The sequence below is a fragment of the Hyposmocoma kahamanoa genome, unplaced genomic scaffold (assembly GCF_003589595.1).
Source record: "Hyposmocoma kahamanoa isolate Upper Pololo Valley unplaced genomic scaffold, ASM358959v1 63, whole genome shotgun sequence".
Taxonomy (NCBI): domain Eukaryota; kingdom Metazoa; phylum Arthropoda; class Insecta; order Lepidoptera; family Cosmopterigidae; genus Hyposmocoma; species Hyposmocoma kahamanoa.
In genome coordinates, this window is record NW_020653851.1 from 8,256,756 (window position 1) to 8,280,769 (window position 24,014).

At 37.9% G+C, this 24,014-nt stretch overlaps 1 protein-coding gene across 1 annotated transcript in view; it reads left to right on the forward strand.

Moving 5' to 3' along the window:
- Positions 1 to 22,575, forward strand: part of LOC113230540 — a 49,551-nt gene extending 26,976 nt beyond the window's left edge. Inside the window, exons 3-8 of the mRNA XM_026464529.1 lie at positions 11,637 to 11,701; positions 18,417 to 20,782; positions 21,103 to 21,228; positions 21,392 to 21,473; positions 21,555 to 21,734; positions 21,892 to 22,575. Of these exons, the coding sequence (XP_026320314.1) occupies positions 11,637 to 11,701; positions 18,417 to 20,782; positions 21,103 to 21,228; positions 21,392 to 21,473; positions 21,555 to 21,734; positions 21,892 to 22,064 (2,992 nt within the window). The 3' untranslated portion in view covers positions 22,065 to 22,575. The remainder of the gene's footprint in view (positions 1 to 11,636; positions 11,702 to 18,416; positions 20,783 to 21,102; positions 21,229 to 21,391; positions 21,474 to 21,554; positions 21,735 to 21,891) is intronic.
- Positions 22,576 to 24,014: the final 1,439 nt, after the last annotated feature.

A 24,014-nucleotide genomic window follows, 5' to 3' on the forward strand; every position in this document is an offset into this window, starting at 1 on the left:
GCAATCTTATTACAATTATTAAAAATCTGACGGATTGTTTCAGTAATGGAGGTTGGCCTCTTTAATCTTTTCAAATCGTAATTGTTTAAATGACTTTTAAATTTTCTTAGTCAAATACAACATTCTTTCCGCACTACCATCTTACTTAATTTAAGTCAAAATAACTAACAAAGTTAATGTAAAATACACAACTGTGGAGACAAAGTAATATTTCAACATCTTACGTGACGTCTTTTGTGTCTATTAAAGCATTTAATTTAAGAATGGAATGTAACGATAATAAACAGTCACTACTTAGACGACGCTAATTAATGAAAAACAATTGCGTGACACTCTATTTTGTTTTTTGTTTTATTAATAGGGTTGTTTCACTACAGTATAATTTTAGTGACTTCTGAGAGGATTTTAAACTACAACTCTAAATCTGCAAATAGTAGATTATAAGTGCGCTATACAACGGAGATACGTAGGTAGATGAACAGCGTACAACTGCATTAATTGCTGCAGTGCGGTTCCTCGCGGCGTCGTGCGCCTTGTTAGCCCTGATAGTACATATTCATGGGCCGAGCCGACGTGAAATTGCCTGAGCATCTGATAATGCCTTATTGTCTCATAAAGTTTAGTTACCTTCCTTAGATATTCATTGGTGCTCTTCAGAGTTTGTGTTTTAATACATAATTCAAGTTGATGGCGCCCTTAATACTTGTCAGAGTGTAAAACGACTTTGACAATTTCACATCGTGGTGGCAAAGCTTTTCTCGTCTGTGCAAAGCATTCTAAAACATGTATTTTAGGGAATTAAACTGTTCTTATATGTTTTGTCAACCGCAATTAACTTTGTATTACGTACACCTACAGTTTCTGTCATCAACTATATCATAATGCGGTTAAGCAAAGTACCTAGTAAAAGTCGCCAAAATATCAGTCATTAAAAGACATACCTAGGCATGGTAATTTACGATAAAGAGGCAAAAAACAAATAATACGGAACACCGGTGTCTTTTTTAAAGAATCATAGTGTCACACTTTAAGATGATATAAATTTTATACAATACGCAAATGCAATTCGAAAGCTGTGTTGAATTTCGTAATAAGAGGTCGTTAATACGTAATGCTAAAGGAACTGCCTGCACGAGAAAGGTGAAATTTAAATTGGTTTTCCTGATTTCGTGTGCGATTCCACTTACTATTTTTAGACCTGTAGCACAGCTACATCCACCCGAGGATTTTTAGAATGATGTCTTTACAACATCCTCAAGTATTTTGAAATTGTTACACAATGGGTCATTTTGTTATTAAAATGTTACGATGAATTCAGATCATTTGATTTCATTATTTGTAATTTTTAATTGGAACACGAATTTCAATGTTGATCTAAAATATTAAGCTTCGCCGTTAAATTGGTTCCGGCCCACATTTTTTGTGAGAACGGTGTGTGCCGTTTGAGATAATCAAACGAGTAACGTTCGCGATGTGACCTACATCTCGTATTTGAATTGAGAGAAAATATGGTCAATAACGAATGCAGGGCGTTATTGAAAATTTCTTTCGATCGATCGCTATGTAATGGATAGGTATAAAGTAATTGATCATTAGTGTACACAATGTTGACTTGTCCCAGAATGCGGCTGGGCGTGGCCTTTGTGTGTAATCTATTAGAGCGGTTTTGTTTCATATCAATGTGCAAGTCATTGCGGACAAACCGACGAGCTATGTACGAGTCTAAACATTTTCATGTTCTAACGGGTCATCTTCTATATTTGTGCCTTATGAATCCTCTGAAGATTTGTACTGTTCTTGGCTTTTGTTCAAATATAGCTATTTCAGTTTCGGGATGCTTTGTTTTAATTACCTCTCCTGTATTGATTCAAAAACTTGATAATATTTACCCTTTTTTCGTCATTATTAAATACCTGCATAACATAAATAATTAAAGTTGCTTTGCATAATATAGTGATTAATGAGACAGGAATCTTTTTGAAGCAGTAGATAATGTAAGTCATGGCTTGGTACGTAAAGACGACGATGTACGACAAGTCGAGTTTGTTCATAGTAGTATCTTAAGATCCGTAAATTATCTGTTTTTAAGTGGGTTGAGGCGTCTGAGCGCACTTGATTTGCTGGTAGTGAGTAGCGGCTGCTGCAAACTCGCGGCCACCAACTAACGGTACTCGCAGCGTGATCGGCCCTACAGCTCTCCACCGCTGTCTCTGCAATCCAATATATCTAATACTGTTATTAAATTTATGTGTGTATCTCTCGTGTACTTTCTCTCGTGTTTGATGATAATCGCTGGCATCGATCACGGCGATACTATCGATATTCTCATTCTTATCCGCTTAGCATATTTTAACACCCACATTAAAAGTGCTTTGAAAGCGTTTTGTAACCGTAATGACACTAAAATTGTGTTGACCACGATGCAGGTAAGCAATGATTATATTTACGTAAGCAGACCCTTAGATTTCTACTTTGAGCGTCAATTTATGTGATAGATTAGCCTGGCGTCTCTACCAATGACTTGGGTAATTATCTTTAATAAGAATAATTACAAAATACAGATGAAAGGCATACGGCATTACAATAATGCGGCTGCGGATAACGAAGTACTTCTTTATAATTACGCGATCGACGCGTTTTAATGTAAGTGGGTACGGTATGGAATTTCTTGCTCGAGAGGTGGAAGCGGCAGGCGCCTTGATCTTGTGATATTCTAGATTGCGTTGTGTGGAGGCATGTCGCGCTTACACGTGTGTAAAGAAAATATCACCAAGTGACGCTGCTGTGACAATGCACGTTCGACCCTGTTCGCACGCCTCACTCTCCATTATCGACTTGCTCCGTTTATAAGGGGGCTATTTATTTATTTACACACTCAGACGCGGTGTTGCTCTAGCGCGACTGATGATGATCGGTGACCTGATTCAAGATCTATTCTCATTTAGCAATTAACACTTTCCTAATATGGATCCTTGGCCGTAATAAGTGATGGGCATTAACGAGTACAGAAAATTTCATGAAGTAGTGAATTAAGTTAATTGAAGATCTTTTGGGTGTTCAATAATCCAGTTAATTACTTAACTACCTAATCATTGTATGTAGTACATTGTTTCCTCCTAAAATACTAATGATGGTGAGTGCAATGTTCATACAACTTTAATCTTCCGTACTTGTACTAAAAAACACATTTGTTTACGCACTTCTTTCAAGCTTAGTAGCAGCAGAGAGAATTGTGAAAAAGTTCGTCCAGAGAAGTACTGTCACTTTACCTATTTCTGCCGCCAAGTAACGCGAGTATACATTACTGCGTTCCAGTTTCGAAGGGTAAGGATGCTGGTGAAATCACAGGCACATGGGATTTGGCAACTTATGACTCAGGGTGGCGGGCACAGTGGCAGTGTTCCTTAGATCTTTGCAGTTTAAAGCGCTGGAGGTACTGCAACTGTTATGAGCAGGCGTGTTGTTTTCCACCAGGCTCACGACTTGTTCGTCCTATTGCTTGATATCATAAAAAAATCGCTGACATCAACAGCATATTAATCATATTAGTATCTTGTTTAGAGCTTTCACAAGACATTAATGTGGGAAAAGTCACAAAAGTGCCATAGTGATTTATCAAGTGCTAAAAACCGGTCACTGGGCGTGTTTGATCACTTGGGGATCAATAGATCTTTAAAATATCATACCAAAGGAGAAAGTTACCTACTACTATTTTTAAATCTTTAGATCATCATTTTCGACAATGGGACCACAAACCTGTATTAAAAATGGTCGAAATATTATTTGACTAGTTGCTTATTAAATAAATTATCTGTTTTTAAAATCTCCTTTGCAGTCCGTAATTTAAAAAGTACTTTTTCTGAGAAGCCGTTTAATCATATTCATATCTACAAGACAATGGGGTTAATAGCAAAAAAGAAGACTAACAAACCCCTTATAAAGGCAGAAAATGAGTAGTCTAAAATGTACGGAAAATTGAAAAAGGCAGCTTTCTTATAAGATGTCTGTAAGGGAGGGTCAGGCAATAAATTCAGAGTAACTTGATAGAAATACTTTTGCGTAGAATGTCGTATCCGTCTACCGTATAATATCTGCAACCGTGCTCTTTTGGGACCATATATTTTATTTTTATGAAACATTTTGTTAACTTAGATTAAATATGAGAAGTATATAACAACTTGAGAAGTATATAAAACTAAATCTAGAATAATTCCTATCGAGTTCTTAGGTTTTCACGATTGTTACACATAGGGAACGGTTCAGGCCCTTTACAGGTCCCATAGTCACGGGATTACTAGAATGGGACCTGTAAAGGGCCTGACGTTGGTTTGTTTGAAAAACAAATATACACGATTTAGATCCGGAGAAAAAATAGTTTCATTTACTAGAAGAATTCGAATTTTAGTAGCAGTAGAGCTCCTTGTGAAAGAGTTCGTCCAGGGAAGACTGCCACCTTACCTATTTTTGCTGCCAAGCAGTAATATCAGCATTACTGTGTTCCGGTTTTGAAGGGTAAGGGTGCTGGTAAAATTACGGGCACATGAGACTTGTCAACTTATGTCTCAGAGTGACGGGCACAGTGGCAGTGCCCTCAAATTTTTGCCCCTCAAGTTCTGAGTGGCAATGCAACTGTTATTAAAGAAGTTAATTTTACATGCTTTGCATAGTAGGTAAATTTAAAGTGCTGTGGTATAGATGGGGAAGGTTATAATTTCAAGACGTTATGCTATACTACGCTAGTCTTCAATCTTTTCCTACATAAAGGTAATACGGGTAATCTTTCTCTGCGCACGATTATTTTATACCTAAGTACTGTATGTATTCAGTCTTCGCAGAATTGTTGGCAAACGGTTTCGTAAAGTGTGCTATCGCCATAGGGGCCATCATGTTGTGTGTCGAGATAGGCCACGGATAATGAAAGCTGGTGCAGTGGTCGATTCTGCGAAATGTCGCGGCTGCTAACGGTAACTCTCCGCCGCGACACTCCTATACTTTATTATCTCGTTATTTTTAACGATCCCACGCACTCTCGATCGCAGTCATATTTACGGCCGTCGCTTAATCAGCTCGCATACTTAATTAAAGAATTGTATTAATCATAAATTGTCGCTTGGTGGATGATTTTTGTGAGGTCACCGGGTAATAGCCGATTTACTGGCTTTCTTCTTTATTTAGATAGGTATACTTATTTAATGTGGGGTATTTTAAATAATATGCGGCAATAAACTTTTAGTATCTACCCACCTATTTACATAAAAATCTTATTGTCCTTTTATGCGTCATTTATATTAGACTTTTATTTTGAAGCAAACCATACATGCATTTCTGTATATGGTATCTTACGGGTAAAAACGGAATTTAAATTACACTAGACTAAGGAGGTATATGTAAAAAATAGTAGTATTAAAGGTTTTCCGAGGGAAGGGCAGGTCCGCGGACTGCGTGGGCGCAGGGGACGGAGAGGAGTCACGACTGGATTAGGACATAGTCCAGTCTATCACGGAACAAATTGTTGTCAAATAAAAAGGATTAGCGTTGTATGATACAATAATTATGATACAAATTAAAGTTTTATTTATATTATAGAGCTTAATACAATAAGTTGCAATTGAAGTCCTGATAAATTAACGTTGTGTAGAAAGGGTGAAAGCGACATTTCGAAAAATGTTTTAGGTTTTACCGACTGTTTTAAAATATTTACATCCTGTTTTAAACTCCAATTATAAATTTAATTAAGTTAATTTTTAAAATTGTATTTAAAACAGGACGTGAATATTTTAAAATAGTCGCGAAAAACTAAAAGACATTCATCAGAAAACTTTTTCGAAACGGCGCGATGATTTTTTTATTTGTCACTTGTCTATTTGTCAAAACTACAGCCTATTTTCTAAATATCAAATTTTAATTACCTAAATAAACTTATCACCTTGTTAATTTATGAGGGGAAAATCACGGGCGCTCATACTATCGCAAACTAATTAAAGCACGTCACTAGTTAATAGTTCACGAACGCGTTTACGGCGCCATAGAGGCTCAATAAAACTAATGCAAAAGTTGACTGGCTGGGACTAAATTTCGTTTGAATCGCGTTAACGCGCATCATCCGCGCGTCTCACGCACCTAAAATACACCGTGTGCCTAAGCTCTAATGAAAGTTATCGACATGGTAAATGGATTCGAAACACACAATAGTCACATCTTTTTTAAACGTATATTTCTAATTACGCGCTCACTATTCAAGTAAGAAAGTAAGCTGAATATAGTACAAGCTCCATATCTTTCTTTCTTTTGATTATAGTGACCCTCCCTACCTACCATTAGGGCGAAAAGATACAATACCAGAAGGGCACTATGACCTGTGCGCGCATAGGAACCTTACAAGTTCAGGTTCTGACCCCAGATCAACCAGTGTACAGGGTTGTCACAGACCTCTTTCACTTGACTTCATCCGATTCTTCGAGAGGCTAGTGCCTCGGGTGAGCCGCCCCGGGTGCAGTACCGTCCCTATTTTCCAGATAGCTGACCGGAGTTGTAGGCACGCTCACTTCCCATTGCGCATTGCATAAGTAGCGGTTGCCGTTTAGCCGTCGACTCTGAGTCTACTACCAAATCTCCTCATTGGTGGCGGAACTGTAGGCACGCTCACTTCCCATTGCGCATTGCATAAGTAGCGGTTGCCGTTTAGCCGTCGACTCTGAGTCCACTACCAAATCTCCTCATTGGTGGCGGAGCTGTAAGGCATGCTCACTTCCCGACGCCGAAAAACGACATCTCTCCAGTTCCCAATAACCTAAGCTACTGGAGGGACCGGAAGATATCTAGCTCACCCTCTACTAGCTCTCCGGGCTAGTGCCGGAGATGCCAGTCGTAGTGTCCTGCGACAATGTCCGGACATGGCTTCCAACTTAAAGGGCAACTCTCGTGCCCCGCGCGTCTCTTCGCTTCAGGCCCTCAACTAGACCGCTACTAAGACGCGCTAGGTGCTCACAAGACAGACGCCCCGGATAGATGCAACTGGGGCAGACAAACATGATCGTCTCTGCGGTTAACCACAAACCCCAGCGTGTCCATACACAAGTCCGGGTCCGCCAGAGGGCGTCTCTGTGCAAAGTTGTATCACTGGCAGAGGGTTTGGACCTGACGCTCGCTGTACCCTGGTCTTGCCGTCGAGCCCGTAGTCTCTCCGGAAAACCCTATCTCTCGGGTCGGTAGATAGGGACAGCTGAATATAGTACAGTTAACAGCACGTCAAGCAATACAGTTTTGTTCGAATATCGCCTCCAGAGCAACGGAATAAAATGTTCAATGTTTAGCTTGATATGCTGCACTCTGTACATCACAGATATATGATATATATTTATGATATATAGCACGTTCTAATCATGATTTGATGGAATTTTCGAAGGTCTTAGAATCTGTGAAATTTCTTCCTTAGATCACTTATTTTTATATCTACACCTTTATTTACATCATTAACCATCTGGTCACTGAAACTGGCTACGTAAGGTAATATTTTTTTACGAAAAGAAAAGTCTCAAAATCTCGGTCCCCTCCCTAATGAAATAGAAAAATTTGTTTAAAATAAAACTATTTTTCCGGATTTAAATCGCGTGTATTTTTTTTATTCGGTTTGTTTGAAAAAACAGCTTGCCTATGTATAAGAATCGCGAAAACCTAAGCACTCAACTTGTTTAAAAGCTGAATTACGCATCAATTAGAAGTTGTCTTACTATTTTAAAGTCAAAAAATGAGCCGTTGTATATAAGAAAATACATTCAACTTATTCCTTATTTTAACTTGTTACTGCAAACAATTGACTCCGAAATTGTCACAAATACTTTCGTGTAATTTTGTTATTCGGACCGATCGTAGCACGTCCTGAAGTTCGCATCAACCCGCAAGTGACAATACGGCACGCGTTTATTTCGTCAGTGTGATGCATCAAAGGTAGAAAATAGTGTCGCGATCATTCAAGCTTTCAGTTCCCTGGTGAGTGTTTTCGTCAATAACCAACCTCAGTTGGTTGGTATTTACTAGTATGGACGTAATAGTTATTTACCGCTTTTGTGCATAAACCTTATTAGACAGTAGATAAAGTAGTGAATTACCAAGGTCTAACAGATTGACAGTTGAAATCTCAGTCCCCTGTTGACGTATGTGGTAGGTGACTGAAAACCAGGCATAGGTTAATGCATTTTCAAGATATAAGTAATAGGATTTTACAAAAATACGATCGTGTCCAGACTGACTAGACTGTATTTTATAATAATTAATAAGTTTTTGTTTGAGTGAAGTACTTTTCTTATCTATTACTAAAGTGATTTATTGAGACTGTAAAATTTATATACAACAGATTTTGCATTTTTTGTGCTTAGCTAAAACTTAAAAATAAACGACTTTATTGTGACTTGTTTCGTTTTGTATACATTCCCCGATTATTTTGTCCCCTGAAAATTCGCATATATTTGTTTTTTTTTTACTGTTCCTCTTAGCAATACATTACGAACGTCTTTACAAACATGCAAAGCTAGTTCAGCTAGTTTTTAAAATAGGGAACGAAATTATCGGCCATAATTTTATGAATATACTTCCATCGTGATTAGAACTACCCATATATTCTTGTTAGCGTATCAATAACATACTTCACTATATTGTTGCGGTGTAGACCTGAAATCTGCATAAAAAAAAAGAAATAACCTTTCCAGTACAAAAAATACGTTTACGGCCTCTAGGCCTAGGTATACGGTATAACATTTTGTTTCTGTCAACTGAATGTTGCTAGTAGAATTGTTACTTAAAATATTCTCTTATGCAAAATATTAGAGAGGCTAAATGCCTGGCCGTCAGCTGGCATTCGGAATCTAGAGCTTCGGCAGTCGCAAGACCCTGACATTTTGAGTGCAGGCGCCGGCGGTGATGTCAAATTTTTGCACTTTTATTATTCCATTTTATTGCTCTATTAGATATGTTCATTGGCTTTATAACCCATGTCGTTTGAGAATTATATGAAACTAATTATAGGGGACAGATATTTGCCGTAAAGTTTTATGAAACTTAATCATTGATGTCATTACAGCAGAATAATGTTATGTCTAACGATTAGAATTAAACACAAACTTGGTCTACCTATTTTAAAATTAATGCGGACGTACATAGCAATTAAACGTCCTAAACGTTTAATTGCAACGTAAACCTAACCACACTTTAATAATAAGTGCATGCTTTATTGCTGAGTGCATAATACGAGTACACGAGCACAATGACTTGTAAGAGATAGTAATTTCTGGCATTCGATACTGCTGCCATAACCAGATATTCGCAAATAAGAAGTCTTCAAATATTAAAATATAGAGTCCTCTATCCTATTTTAATTTTACACTAGATCTATAAAATATTGCGTCAATGTCAATCGTTAAGCAATAGGTAGGTAGGTCGTGTATTTTATTTAGTTGTGTTGCGTGCTTTGTTTTAATTACAACACTTTAGTGACTAGGTATTCAGCAAAGCAAACTCATTAAGTTAGAGGACATAAAGGGTTCGCGTTGATGTCACAAATTAGTCATTCCGGGGCGTGACTGAGCTCTTAGTAAAACTCAAAGGAGGCTTGATGAGATTCATCGATTAGGCATCGCAACAAGAACGTGACGATAATGAAGTGGCCTCCAGACAACGGGATGGGCACGTTCCGCCGATTTATAATTCCGGTCTTTTTCATAAAATTGATGCTCTTTATTTAGGGATGCTGCTATTAATTCTGCGATGTGGTATATATATTTTTATAGAAATGTCCATGATATATTCTTTTATTAGTCCAAGGTATATGAACCTGTATCTTTAACCGACTTAAAAAAAAGGGCGCGAATTTTTTTGGTATGTATGTTACGCGATAACGCATTTGTGAACCGATTTTGATAATTCTTTTTTGTTGGAAAGAGGGTACCTTAGTATTGGTCCCATTTGAAGAAAATATTCCACCTCTAAGAGTGGCAAACTAGGGGATGAATCCGGTTTCGCGCACTTTTAGGTAACCGATTTTAATAAAACTTGGCAAATAGATATTTATAATTAGATATATAATTAGATAATTCCACGAACTTCTGAGGTCGATGTTATTTCTAATATTTAGTCATATAGATACCCTGTGATACTCCATTATTGGACAAATAGTACACCATACTATCATATTCTTTTATTACGCATATTACAGTACCCTGTATAAAACACCTCTGTTTAGGTCAAAAGACACAATCCTGTCATAGTGCACCATTCTATAATACTTAGATACCTATTAGGCTACAGTATACCACCTTGTGCATATTCAGTATATCCGCTTTTTTGTATTTGTGTACGCTTTCAAAAAATTGCTTGCCATGGATGGTTCCAAGGTGAACATGGAACATGTCTTTCATGTGATGGTATAAACAAGTCGTATGCTTGGTGGTAAGCGACAAACCTGTCCATGACTTGTCCATGAGTCGCAGTGCTACTCAAAGTTTTAAATCGCAAAGATCTGAGGGGCACTGTCACTGCGCTCGCCACTCTGAGACGTAAGTTGAGAAGCCCTTTTAGCCTGTTAACTTTGCCTTACCTTGGATTCAATTGACAAGCGTGCCAATAGGCTTATAGGTGACTCGGAATTGGTAGAGGCGAAGCTGCAGAACCTTGAACACCGCCGTAAAGTTGTCTGCTTATCGATATTCTACAGGATATATCCCGGAGAGTGTGCGATGGAATTACACGATTTAATTCCGCCTTCCCCTTTTCATCACCGCGCACTGGGGGACTAGACATAGGCTTGGGTTCCACTTCTGTGTTACGGATATTCCAAACATTCGCACAAAGCGTTACGCTTCCACATTTATGACTTGTTCCCTGAACGTTGTAACTTGGACCTTTTGGAGGCGAGAGTGAATAGGCATTATTTAGGTTGCATGCTCCATCGTCGCCCCATCATCACCACTTTTCATCAGGTGAGATGGAGGTTAAATGCGCACTTACATTTTGATATAAAAAAACACTCAAACCGGAACGCAATAATGCACACATTATTACTTGGCGGCAGAAATAGGTAACGTGGCAGTACTTCTCTGGACGAACTGTTTCACAATGAGCTCTACTGCTACTATAGTTGTGTGCGTGTGTGTGTACTTAGTCGAACTTATTGACAGCTTAAACTGGAAGTAAAATAAGTACTTAACGTGACTTGAATAATAAAATGAATAATTTTGTTATCTCGAGCGACTCCATTTAATGATGGTTGTTTTCATGGGTTTAAGCTGAAGAATGTAAAATTATGGTTTCTATGAAACGTTAATAAATGTGTTTTATTCGAGGTGGTAAAGACAGGGAAGGCGCAGTGCGGGGGGAGAGCGCGGCAAAGGCAGCGCCACCCACCGCCACTAATTGTTGCTATTACGAAATTGGTCACTTAAACTGAATTACGATAAATCACTACCCGTGGAGCCCGAGCGGGCTTAAAAGCTCGCGCAGCTGACGTTTATACGGTTAGACGTTTGTTTTAATAAATAAATACTACCTTAACTAACGGCACATTTGAGGTACTACTTTAACGTTAAATGCACAGTACAAAAGTGCGGCGAAGACTCGTTACTGACGTATTTATTTTCTTGTTTCAGTAAACCAATCGTCATTGAGAGCGATACCGCTGCACGGAAAACATTCGAAAGAAGTTTTTGGGAAGGTAAGCAACTGATCAAGAATGACCATAAATCAATACATTGTTCAAGTTCTGGTAAGGTTAATTGCTCTTATAATAAATGCAAAAGAAATATTATGAATGGCGGTGAAGGCACGCGATAAGCTCGTGGTACACAAGCACTGCGTTGCGGCGGCGCATGTGAAGTGCTCCTAAAAGTAGCGCAGATGTAGTATGTTTGCTTATCTTGTAGCAGCTATTGGTAATGGGAAATTATTCTTCTATCGACTTCAGATGAAGACGTCAATTTCATAATCATCTATGATCTATTGTCTTGTCTTTAGCTCACGAGCGCTGATCAAGAATCAGAAAGCACTGAAAGTACATCGTACAAAAACGGGCAATAAAATTAAGGCAATGGTAAAGCACATTTTGCGGTAAGATAACGCTACATCACCACACCTCGGAAACTTGTTCCGTGCGCCTATTAGCAAATATAACCACTGCAAAATCGTGTTTATGTAAATTTCTTAATCTTTGCTTTTAACCTGCGAGGAAACTCATTTTACCGTATACTTACTTTATGAAATATTTCATGTTATAGGTATGTAGGAATCCTTAAGTATGTTCGCAAAAGTGCAAGGTGCGCGGGCGCCGTTGGGCCGCACCTGCCCGTGCATATGGCGTAATGCACTTCGGGTGCACAGCTTGAGCCGCATTGCGCGAATGCCACAGACCATGAAGCCTTTCAAGTGTTGAAATGAATAAAAACATCATACTTTGTTTCTTTGACCGACCGCTGCAGCAAATAGCCACTCGTTTAGTTACTTGTGCAAAAATTTAAACAGTGTACGTGATGTTATCTTCCTGATGGCTTCGTGTCGAAATTTTATTTATTTTATCTTAGTTTTTTATGTAATGTACCAGTTTATTTCGAATATGTATATACGTACTACGCATACACACACAAAAACTTTATTCTTTTTGTAATAGGCAATAATATTGGTTGTGATAGGTTATATCAATACAAATTTTAAGCACGCATTGCAGAGTTAGCAGCGAACCAACGAACACTATACTCCCCGTCTCGCTTGACACGAAAAGTTCCAATCACAAAGGGTACTTTCAAATGAATTCCCCCGTGGAAAGTAAGGTGGGCTGGAATCCCGCTGCCCGCTGCACGGTCATTAAGCGACGGCCACGGACCACGACCTGCCCGTCAGCTTTCATTGTTCAACCGCACTTTGCATGCCACGACTTCAATTTATTTCAAATAGCCATTTTATGATTGAAAGTGATTGACGATTCTTTAAACCTGCGTTCACAATTAAACTTTATGTTGTACTCTAATACGTTCATTTTAAAACTAAAGATGTATTTAATTATGTTTTCGGATAGTTTATAGCAATTTCAAAGTTATTTAACGACAAATAAAAACTATAAAATTATATTGCGATTCCAACTCAAAAAGCGCTTTGATGGAACTTATCCGGTTGCCATTTAAATTGGAAGTCTTGGAATTTCCTCGGCGGATGTAACAAAAAACTTTTATGTGATTCAAGCGACGTAAGTCTGAAAGGTGCAAGACATAGGGTCGTTATTTAATGCGCCTATCGGGGAAGGGGTGTTGTAACGTTTGGCGAATTCCAGGATGTCCTCCGAGTGACTGGGAGCTGCCAGTTCAGTCGAAATGCCGCCACAGAAGCATTTTTGTTTAGCCTATGGCCACCAATATATTAACAGGCTGGTAACAGCTTCGACCATTCAGAGCGAGCGAAGCGGAGCAATTGCGTAAAAAGTTGTTCTGGAACTGTGGCTATTTTTTGAAGGCAGTCAGTTCTGCGAACACGATCGAACAATTTTTGGTGAATGGAATCAAATAATTACAACGAACTAAAAATATATGGATGAAGTGCGAAGCTTTTGCTATTGCTTCCTTAGAATATTGACGTTAAGTAGAATTGTTCAGGTTTCCTATTAGTTTCTTCATTATAGTATAAGTGCGTGTCTTTTTCCAATGGAGTCCTAGATTATTGAATAGCCGCGTGGAGAGCACCTTTATGAATTGATAAGCTGCCCGACGACCTTTACGAGATACAAATGCTGCGGTTATGAGTGTCTTGTCTTGTTTCGATTACGTAAGACATGTCACTGGAGAAAGTTAATTTAGTTTTGAAAGTGAAATCGATTGCACTTTCTTTCACTTAACCATTTCATAGTTTCGCCATTGGACTCCATAGATTATTAAAAATAATGTAAATGTCACACCAAAACGTGATCTGAGTCGTTCCAGAAGTAAAACATCGGTCACTATTATTTGATAATACCTATAAGATATTAGTTTTAACTTTGGCTAACATAAACTTACTTGATCTAAAAGTTTAACACATTATTATATATCTATTGTACATTTGATGAACTCAACTACGAGTGTACGCTTGGCTATAAGAGAGTTTAATAAAAGGACGGGAATGTAAAAAAATGTGCAAACAACTCTGCAAACACGTCGGAGCGGTTTAAAGGCCGCGTACGGATTGCGAGGGGGCGGCGGCGGAGGGTATAGGCGGCATTCCAGCCTCTCGCGACTGCGGGGACGTCACTCTATGTGTCTACCCACATACATGCGACGCGAATTCCTTGATACCACCCGCTCTCTTACCGCAAATACTAAATGAAAGCGCATGCACGAGCTCATGCGAGGTATTCTACAATGGACAACGCCAAGACGAAACGAGCATCCAGTGGCGGAAGTAGGACGCGGTAAACAGGGGGCGTCCCGCGACCCTGACATCTGTACTGCTGCGAGCATCGTCTGCGCGAGCGCTCACGGTCGCCGCCCTCCACCGCTTTTGTGCTAAAAATAACTTAGATTTATGGTTCGGCGCTTACCGCAATTGGTGCTTATTGAAGTTTGAAAATGAAAACTATGTATAGAAACCACTTTTGAGAGGCGAATTTGCAATTATGTACGTACTGCAACCACATTGATTTTACAAGACATTATACATAGAATCAGTGATAATATCTTGTAAGCAATCTCATTTAGGATTAACTTGTGTCGTCTACGAGATTTGTTGTGCGGAGAAGCGACGGAGGGGCGCGGGTTAACGTCGCGTGCGCAGCTCGGTGTCCGTCCCTGGTTAGGAGCAACGCCCCCGTCAAGGGCGGCGACGCTGCAAAATTCTGCAAGTCCGGCGCGACTCAGTGCATCGCGCCCCGCCGCGGCGGCTCCGCGCACGCCGCTCGCCGCTTGCTTGCCGCCGCCGGCGCACGCCGTTGCACGCACCACGCACCGCCCTTACTTAAATAACTGTTATTTTGGTCGTTAATGGACACGTTCCGCATTCTTAACTCGATATTCTTTCTTAAGCCTCACGAAAGATACGCGACATTGTTTTGCAGCTAAATAACAAAGTGGACACAATTTCGCGAAGGATGTTGGTGGTGACTTTATTTTTTTTGGAAATTGCTACAGTATTTACAGCTTTGCTACGGTACAATGAATGTATTCTTTTTGGAACGATCGTGAACAATTACGGGTTTGATGAATGAAAGTGCATGTGTTACGCATGAGTCGAGTTGGTGATAATAAATGTGTAGATTTCGTGATAACTTGACATAATGTTGGAGATAAAGAAATTCCCGAGACGCTCAGTGTCTTTACACGGTTTGTATTTTTTCTTATTACAGTTTCCTTATTACATAATTGTTTATAATGCGTAAATAGAACATTTATTCTTCTTTGGCTTGGTTGTTACTGATCGGCACGGTTCTACAATCGCATGATGCGGCTGTTGTTCATATACAATTTCTTTGTAAGCGCAGCAGGCGTAGGTCCGAGGGCTTTCGTTTTGTTTTTGTTACTTGAACTTGCTTACTTACTGGGCGGGCAGTTTTCTGCGACTTATTGGTAGTTTTACTTTGCAGGTCTGTCATGCGAGATTTTGTATTTATTATTTAGCGTGTTTTTTACGTATACATATGTGCTTTATGTTAATATTGAATATAATCATGAATGCAATAAATACCTGACGTCATGAAACACATAACATCGTGGAAATTAGTGAACCTCGTATCTCCATTCATGTATAATAACTTTATATTACAAATTAACTAACTTTATAACTTTTGAGCAGGCACAGAAAAAAGGATCACTACAAGACAACCTCTACTTATATAAAGGTATCAGTCACAGACCACATAAGTGGTATCAGTATACCTTTGGCCTAGAAATTATATTGTAAGCTTTAATTGCGCGATATTGCGCTTGAAGAGTAAAAAAGGGGTCAGTATCCAAAAACGGAGTTACAAGAATTTCAAATTTAGCCGACGATGCGGAAATTTAATAATCTCAGTACAGAGTACTAAAAAAATCGACCTAAAAAGTACGTGGAATTACATCTATTTGCCAAGTTTTATTGAAATCGGTTACCGGAAAGTGCACAAACCCGGATTCATCCCCTAGTTCGCCACTATACGGAAATTGACACAGGAGAATAAAAATCGGTTCTCATTACTCAAAGTATATTGTGAGAAAAAAAGCCTTGAATTGGAGAATAGCAAAATAAACTATAAAAATAATTGCTCCTTATAATAAAATTTAGGCGCTATTTATAAAAATGAATCATCATGCGTGAACAGCCACCCTTTTTGGATGATTTTCGTCAAAATTAAATGTGATCACTATGGAGGCACCCTCTTTCCAACAAAAAAAGAATAATCGAAATCGGTTCACAAATACTGGAGTTATCGCATAACATACATACAAAAAAACATACAGTCGAATTGAGAACCTCCTAATTTTTTTGAAGTCGGTTAAAATATGTTTAAAAATAAAATAATAATCAAATAATGTATTAATTATAAATTCTAAAACCAATTTCTATTATTTTTATTACGCAGGCATCTTTTTCTACAATCTATCCTTCATTGTGATTTTATTAGTGGTTTTGTGTGAACATATTTTCTCTCTTTTCTACAATAACAACACGGAAGTTTCACAATGCCCTTTTCCTTCCTTGACTAAATTGAAAATATTCGTTTTATTATATAATTTACTTTATCAGCGGCGTGTGAATTATTGACTGATGTTATAGAAAAAACAAAATAGAATATTGGTATGTAACTTTATCTATCTACGTAATTAACTAATAATAAACAAACGTATTAGTTTTTCTGTTACATCTATACATTTGCGCTACTGAACAAATCGATCGACTTGCCTTTGTTCCAATTTAATGACGAAGCTACATTTAATTGTAGAAAGGATATAATGGCTGAGGTCGACATGAAGCTGAATTTCAGAGTAACAGGTGTTCAAATACACTTAAGCGTGCCATGTGCGAAAACTAAACAATCCCATTGCTATGTTACGTACATAATGTATATACATGGATAGAAAACATCAGTCGCCTCGCGAATATCTGTATGTAAGCATAAATTTGTTTCAAGTCATGTACAGTCAGAGAGTTATAGTGTTGGATAGCAAATCATACAGTGTTGTCAAGATTCGGCATTCGCGGTGTTTACATACAATCGTCGAAGAAAAAGAAGGTCTCGCTAATTTTGTATACAGCCTTCTCAGTGGCTACGTAAGATGACAAATAAATCTGTGACTACCTTAGAGGTGACCACAATCGATGAGTAACAGACGTATGATGCATCATTGGTTAACAGATAGGCCATGTGTACTGTATGTAATATGTGTGATTCATGTTTTAAAGCTAGGTAACAATATTGCAATAAATTTGTATAAGTAAATAATTCAAATAATCGATCAATTTATCAATTATAATATTCAGTACCAAAGCAAGTACTCGCTTGTAAAAAAGTGATAATGACGTAAATTTGATAATTTTCGTAAGGTATGCGATAGTAGTCATCTAACTAGGAAACTTCAGTATATAAATATACTATATAACAGTCGAGCGAAAACCTGCTATTTTACCATATGTGAGAGGTGTTACAGACAAGATCAGAAGAGTCCTTAAGCGTGCGTCTATCAAGATCTATTTCAAGCCCTTAATGAAGCCGCGAGAGGCCATTTAAATTAAAAAATATCTTAATATCAACTGTGAAGATGTTGATCTGTACTAACGACTTGGGTTATTTCCACCAATATTTCTTCTGATGAAAAATCCCATGCAGATATAAGACTACTCTTTTATATATTTTATTTTATTTTTAAAATGTAATTAATTTCATAAAATTGATTAAAGAAAAAATGCATGTTGTTAAAACATTTTGCTAATAATTTGTAACGTAAATTGTAATGCGTTTTCACATCAATAAAAAATAAAGTACTTAAATTTATATTTTTTGCAACAATAGTTCAGAATAGGGTGGTTAGTATTCATATTAGATATAACTGGTTGATGACTAATACCATCTCAGTCAGCCGTGACCATGGGACCTGTACAGAGCCCGACACGTTGGTTTGTTTGAAAAACAAAGAAGCATAAATGTTTTTAGAAATTTAAAAACTGCTTCATTTGCAATGTGTAGTAATCGCAAAATCCTAAGAATACAATTTTGTAAGAGAATAAAATTGTAAAACAAGTCTTATCTATTGGTGATATAGTATATAGTTTAGCTGTACCTGCGGATTTTCTAGACATCGTACAGACGAGTTTGCATGCTGATAATCACCGATGCCGCAGAAAATTGTAGGGCATTCCCACTTACAATCTTCTAACTAAACTTTTAGCCATTGAAATTTTTTTTTTCAAAAATGTCATACCATCGTTTATTTCATTTATAGATCGTGTCAACAAAAGCGACACCGAGGATAAAAGCCTATCAAATGATGAAACGCCCCTTCCCACGTGTCCTCGACAACCCCCTGATGGAGTGGAAACCCCTTGTGACGCGGTGGAGAAAATTCCTGACCCTCCAACTCGTCTACCGCCGCGACTCCCTGCTGGTTGGTCCAGTTGCCGCCCAAGATTCTCATACACTTCGCGAAGCCAGGACGCAAGAAGCGAAGCCAGTGTTAAAGATAAAATCGCAATGTTTTCTAACGACTGCTCTTCTTCGGAACGCTTGGATAAATGTGGAACGCTACCAGCAAGGAATACCACAACTACGAGGAAATCTACACCATACGTGACTAATTATGCCGAAGTCTCAACATTGGATAGACGTTTAACAAAGTCGCAAGATAACCTTGACGAAGTACCACGGTCCTATAAAAGGCACATGGACAGGCCAGATGTGCTTGGATCTACGGAAAATTCTACAAGTACCGTTGTTACTACTCCATCAAAAACTAGCAACAGAACACTTGCTACGGATAACAAACCATTGTTCTACGGTAGCGCTACTACAATACCAACAAGTATAGAAGCCTCATATGTTCCACCAATATACCATACGCGCAGTGCAAGTGACGATAATGGTAGCAATAAAAGTACACACAAATCTAATTTGGAATACTTAATCGAACAAAGGAAGAAATCCATGTCAAAACTTAGAGGTCTTGTCATACCTGAAGTTCAAGGACCTATAGTTGACTTACCTGAAATCAAAGTACAAGATACTCTAACAAAAGCATTCCTTACTAAATCTATTCAAAGTCATAATTCTAACAACAAAGACTGTAAAACCAAGACCGTTAAACCGACACCGTTCAATGATTCCAAGTGGAAAACTAATTTATTGTCAAATAATATTCCCAAATATTCTCCTGCCTTCAAAAGGAAATCATTGCAAGTCTACACATCTTCATGCTTATCCAAAGAATCAACTCCGGAGCGGAAATTTATTGAGAAGATTGATGTAACGAATAAAGTAAATAATAGCCACAACAATGACATAAAACCTTTGCGATCTGCATTGGACATTAAAAGTGGATCAGAAAGACTACTGAATCCGATATTGTCATCTAAATTTTCAACTGCACTACCACATAAATTAACAAGTAAAGATTACAAGGACATATTGAATGATGTCCGTGATTACAAGAACGTGGAAATTAAAATCTGTACAGCAACTGATATAGTAGATAGCGATAATGATTCCGCTATGAGCTCGACACAGTCAAGCTATCGATCTTCTGCTTCATCACCGATGCATAATCTAGATACTATTGAATCAGATAGTTCACGTCTTTCACCAAGGATATCTCATTACACTTCGTATTCACTCGTCAAAACCGAGGTTCCGAAGAAAACAAGTGTTTCAGAGAAGACTTGTGAAGAGTACGTAAAGCGCAGAATTTGCCGATCTGTGTCTTCAGATACAAACGTTTCACTTAGCTCCTCCGCGGGTTCGGCGGCCACATCAGGGTCGCAAGCGAGTTGTAGCTCACTTGAAAGTTCTGTCGCTGACTCCGACAAGAGAAAAGTTTCGAAATCGTATAATATTGATACAATAAACAGGAGAAATATTTTAGCTTCAGCTAAATGTAGAAGCGGCAGAGATTCAAAGCTGAAATCGCCTGTGGTGGAAACTAAATTCTCGCACGAGTCATTCGACAGGTCCCCGAGTCCAACTCATAAAGTGTCTGATCGCCTTTCTACGCTCACGTCTTCAGTGAGTGCTGTATCGAATAAAGGCGAAAGCAGACGACGCAATAAAATAATCGCCGAAACCGATTCAGACAGCGATAGCGAAGTTAATGTCCGACAAAGGAAAGCTGAGTTTAAAAATACGAGACTTAAAAGAAATTCGAGTTCAGGGAAAAACAAACAAAACGAAGTGAATTTAGGTTCACCTAAAGCTGAAGATGCACCAAAAGTCATATCAGAGAAGATAATCAAAGAAATTAAAAAGGCAGGTCTTGACAATTACAATCTTAACAACAATATTAACAAATTTGCAATAGCTGATAAGGCAATCACTGAAGTTAAGAAAATCGACAACATTGTTAAAAAAAAGGAAGATAGAACTATTAAGACAGAGGCAATTGTTCCGTCTCCTAAAAGCAAAAGCAAAGATGTTACGGATAAAATTCCTGTAAAGATATTTTCCAGCGCAATTAGTAGAGTCGAGTGTAATGGCAAAACTGACAGCAGTTCTGTGGAAGACGCTACGTCCACGCGAATAGTCCGCTTGAAGCGTGGAGCTGGAAGTGGCGTAGGTTTAATATTGGCTGGTGGAACCGATTGTGAAGCTAAAGACGTTACGGTAAGTAAATTATGTTTGTTTCCCTTACTCATATTTATTATTCCATAGACATACCAACTACATGTTACCTACATAGTATATACCTACATAAGGCATTATTGAACACTAAACGAAAGTGCATAGAGAGGATTTTTTTAATGTTTAAAGTATAAGAATTAGTTTTATTTAAAAGGAATAATATAACTGACCTACGCTCGATGACGCTTCATCTAAATCGAGTCCCAGTCATTGGTTTGCTCATGGATTGATAACAAATGTAAAAAAGCAATATCATTTCATTAGCTAATTAGCATACGTTACAAATCTTGTCAATGTGGCAGGTTCACCGAGTGCTGGCAGACAGCGTGGCAGCCAAGGCAGGACTGAAGCGCGGCGCAAAGTTGCGCAGCATTAACGGCCACCCGATGACCGGTTTGACGCACGCGCAGTCAGTCACTATCCTTAAGGTATAGTTAAAGGAAAATTGAAAATTTGGAAAACTACTTAGGCATTAATTTGTTTTATGCCGACTTGTCTTAAAATGTTTGGATATATTTACTTTCTCTTGATAATAATTGAGCAAAATAGCTGAGATCGGGGTTTTCATTCTCTTAAACTGTTTTTTTACAGGAGCAACGAACAGAAGTTGTCATCGAAATCGAAAACGAAAATAAATTAAATTCGAACGGTCCACCATGCGGCTCTGAAAGCGGTAAACAGTCTTTCAATGTCATTCATAATACGCAATACTTTTGCAACTCAGATTAATTAAATATTTTCCATTATTTCACAGCGGAGTCGAAGGTGCGGAGTGAGATAGGAGAAAAGGAAAATAGCGATGAAAAATCTGATTTAATAGTGACAGTCTATCTGGAAAAGGCAGGAGGAGGCGCTGGGCTCGGTTTCGGCCTGGACGGTGGCCGAGACTCGCCGCAGGGAGATCGGCCTCTTACTATTAAGAAGTTATTCGCGGGTTTGTATCTTTACAAATGCCATGAACATCAATACTTAAAGCATATTTCTGTTCTCACTAAGAACTGTGATGCCATTCGCACATTTAATTTTTAAACACTGTTTTGTACCGTCTATACGTACTACTTACGTAAGCATTGTAATAAATTTTGTTCCAGGAGGGGCAGCAGCTCAAAGCGGGCGCGTACTGGTCGGCGCGGAGCTTCTCTCAGCTGGCGGACAGTCTATGGATGGGTACACCCGCACGCAGGCCTGGGCTGCACTCAAGGCTCTGCCAGCTGGGCCCATAGCTCTTGTTCTCAGAAACCCGAAAAACAACCTGGCTTCTTGAAAGCTAAATTGTTCCACACGGCACTGATTGTAATCAAAATGCAAAAGAGTTCGCTATATTTATTCGGTTTTCGTATTGGCGCGCAAAGTCCAGGAAATTGATTGGGCTGCCTTTGGTTGAATTAGTTCGGTGACGCGTGAATGCCTCTTGGAATCTGGTTAGCACTCAGTCTAACGAGGGTCATTTATCTGCGAACGTTTACGTAAAGAGAGAATAAAAAGATGCTAACTGACACCTTTCAATTTAGTGAAGTGCGTCTATAGTAAAAGCGTCACAGGCAGAATGCGCCTCGTACTAATACCTAAATACATATTACTCTCTACATCAGTCAGTACTTCGGTAGGCTTCTTGTAAATAAAGTTGTACCATTTTGTTCCTTACTTCAATGGAAATAATGGCATATTTTCGTAAGTTAGGCTTTTTTCAAGACTGTTCCTTTTTGTTAAAAATGTTATTTATTTAAATTTGTTTTGAATTGATGTTCAATTATTGTTTTGTGAAATTACACCACTAGTTTGTTATAATTATTAATACAAAGATCGAATACTTAGAAAAAAATTATTTCGATCCGGCCGGATTCGAACCAACGTTCTCTGGCAAACTGTGTCAGACGCTATACCAACTACGCCACGGAACGAACCAGCGGAAGTCACGAATTTTTCTATATGCTTGTTGTCGGATTTTTGTATTTTGTTTTTCAACGACTTTTTAGCCGTAGCGCCATCTAAAGTATTTCGTCGGTTCGAATTCGGCCAGATCGAAGGATTTTTTTCTAAGTGTTCGATCTTTGTATTAATAATTATAATGTTATTTATTGTTCGTTTAAATTTAACTAGTCTGCCTTGCTATTTCTACGGCCCCAATCAGGCGTTGTACTTAAAAGTTTTAGTGTCAATTGAAACCATTGATACCACTAGAAGTGCCATCTGTGCCCGAAACTTATCGGCTCGATAAATTGAACCTTCCAAAAAATTAAATAATATTTAACGTAGAATATTGAATGGAGTATTCTATGCTGAGATTCCTAGTTAATTTATTGCATTTTAAATTTTTCGCAAATTCTCTTCTCCCAATATAGAAAGGAAGAACGAAGTTTAGCAGGTTACTTGCCATGCCAACGCTTGTCTATCGATAGCCTTATCTTACCACTAAAGTAAATTAGTTTAAGTTGTAAATAATATAGTTGTTTTTATTTGTAGACAATATTTTATACTAATTCGTGTAATAATGTATTTGTGTATTAACAAGTGATCAATGAGAATCTTCAACGAAATATTTAAAATACTGTACCTACCTAAAATTTATACTCCTGTATCGCTCATAGGAATAATAAAATATTATATTATTTTCTCTGTTTCATTTTCTTAAAATATCTTAATTAATAATAATAACAAAAAGATAACTATACTCCCGGACACATAATTCGAGCCACTTTGCATTGTCGGTATTAAATGTCCTTAGCTTAAATAATGTTTGGTTAATCAATAACTAATTCAAGTTTGAAACTGGTGTACTAAACGTCATTTTCAAAATGTTTTGTTGAAAATTTGAATTTGCGAAACCGGGAAAAACTCTTTCTTCAATGATAATAATATTTCTTTTTATTCTAGCACTTGAAAAATCAAAATGCAAGATGGCTCGATTTATGTGTCTGGGAGTGTATTTCCAAATAAATAAAATGAAGAAAATATCTATAAATACATGCCTTTATTATTAGATAATATTAAATGTGTAACAAAAATGCAAAAATAAATGTAAATCCATAGGAAATGAAACTATTTTTCTGGATTTAAATCGCGTATATTTGTTTTTTCAAACAAACCTACGTTTCGGGCCCTTTACAGGTCCCATGGTCACGGTTGACTGAGGTGGTACAGTCTTCTACCAGTTATGTCTAATATTGATGCAAACCACCCTATTTTTTCACTATAGTTACAATAGTTATTAATT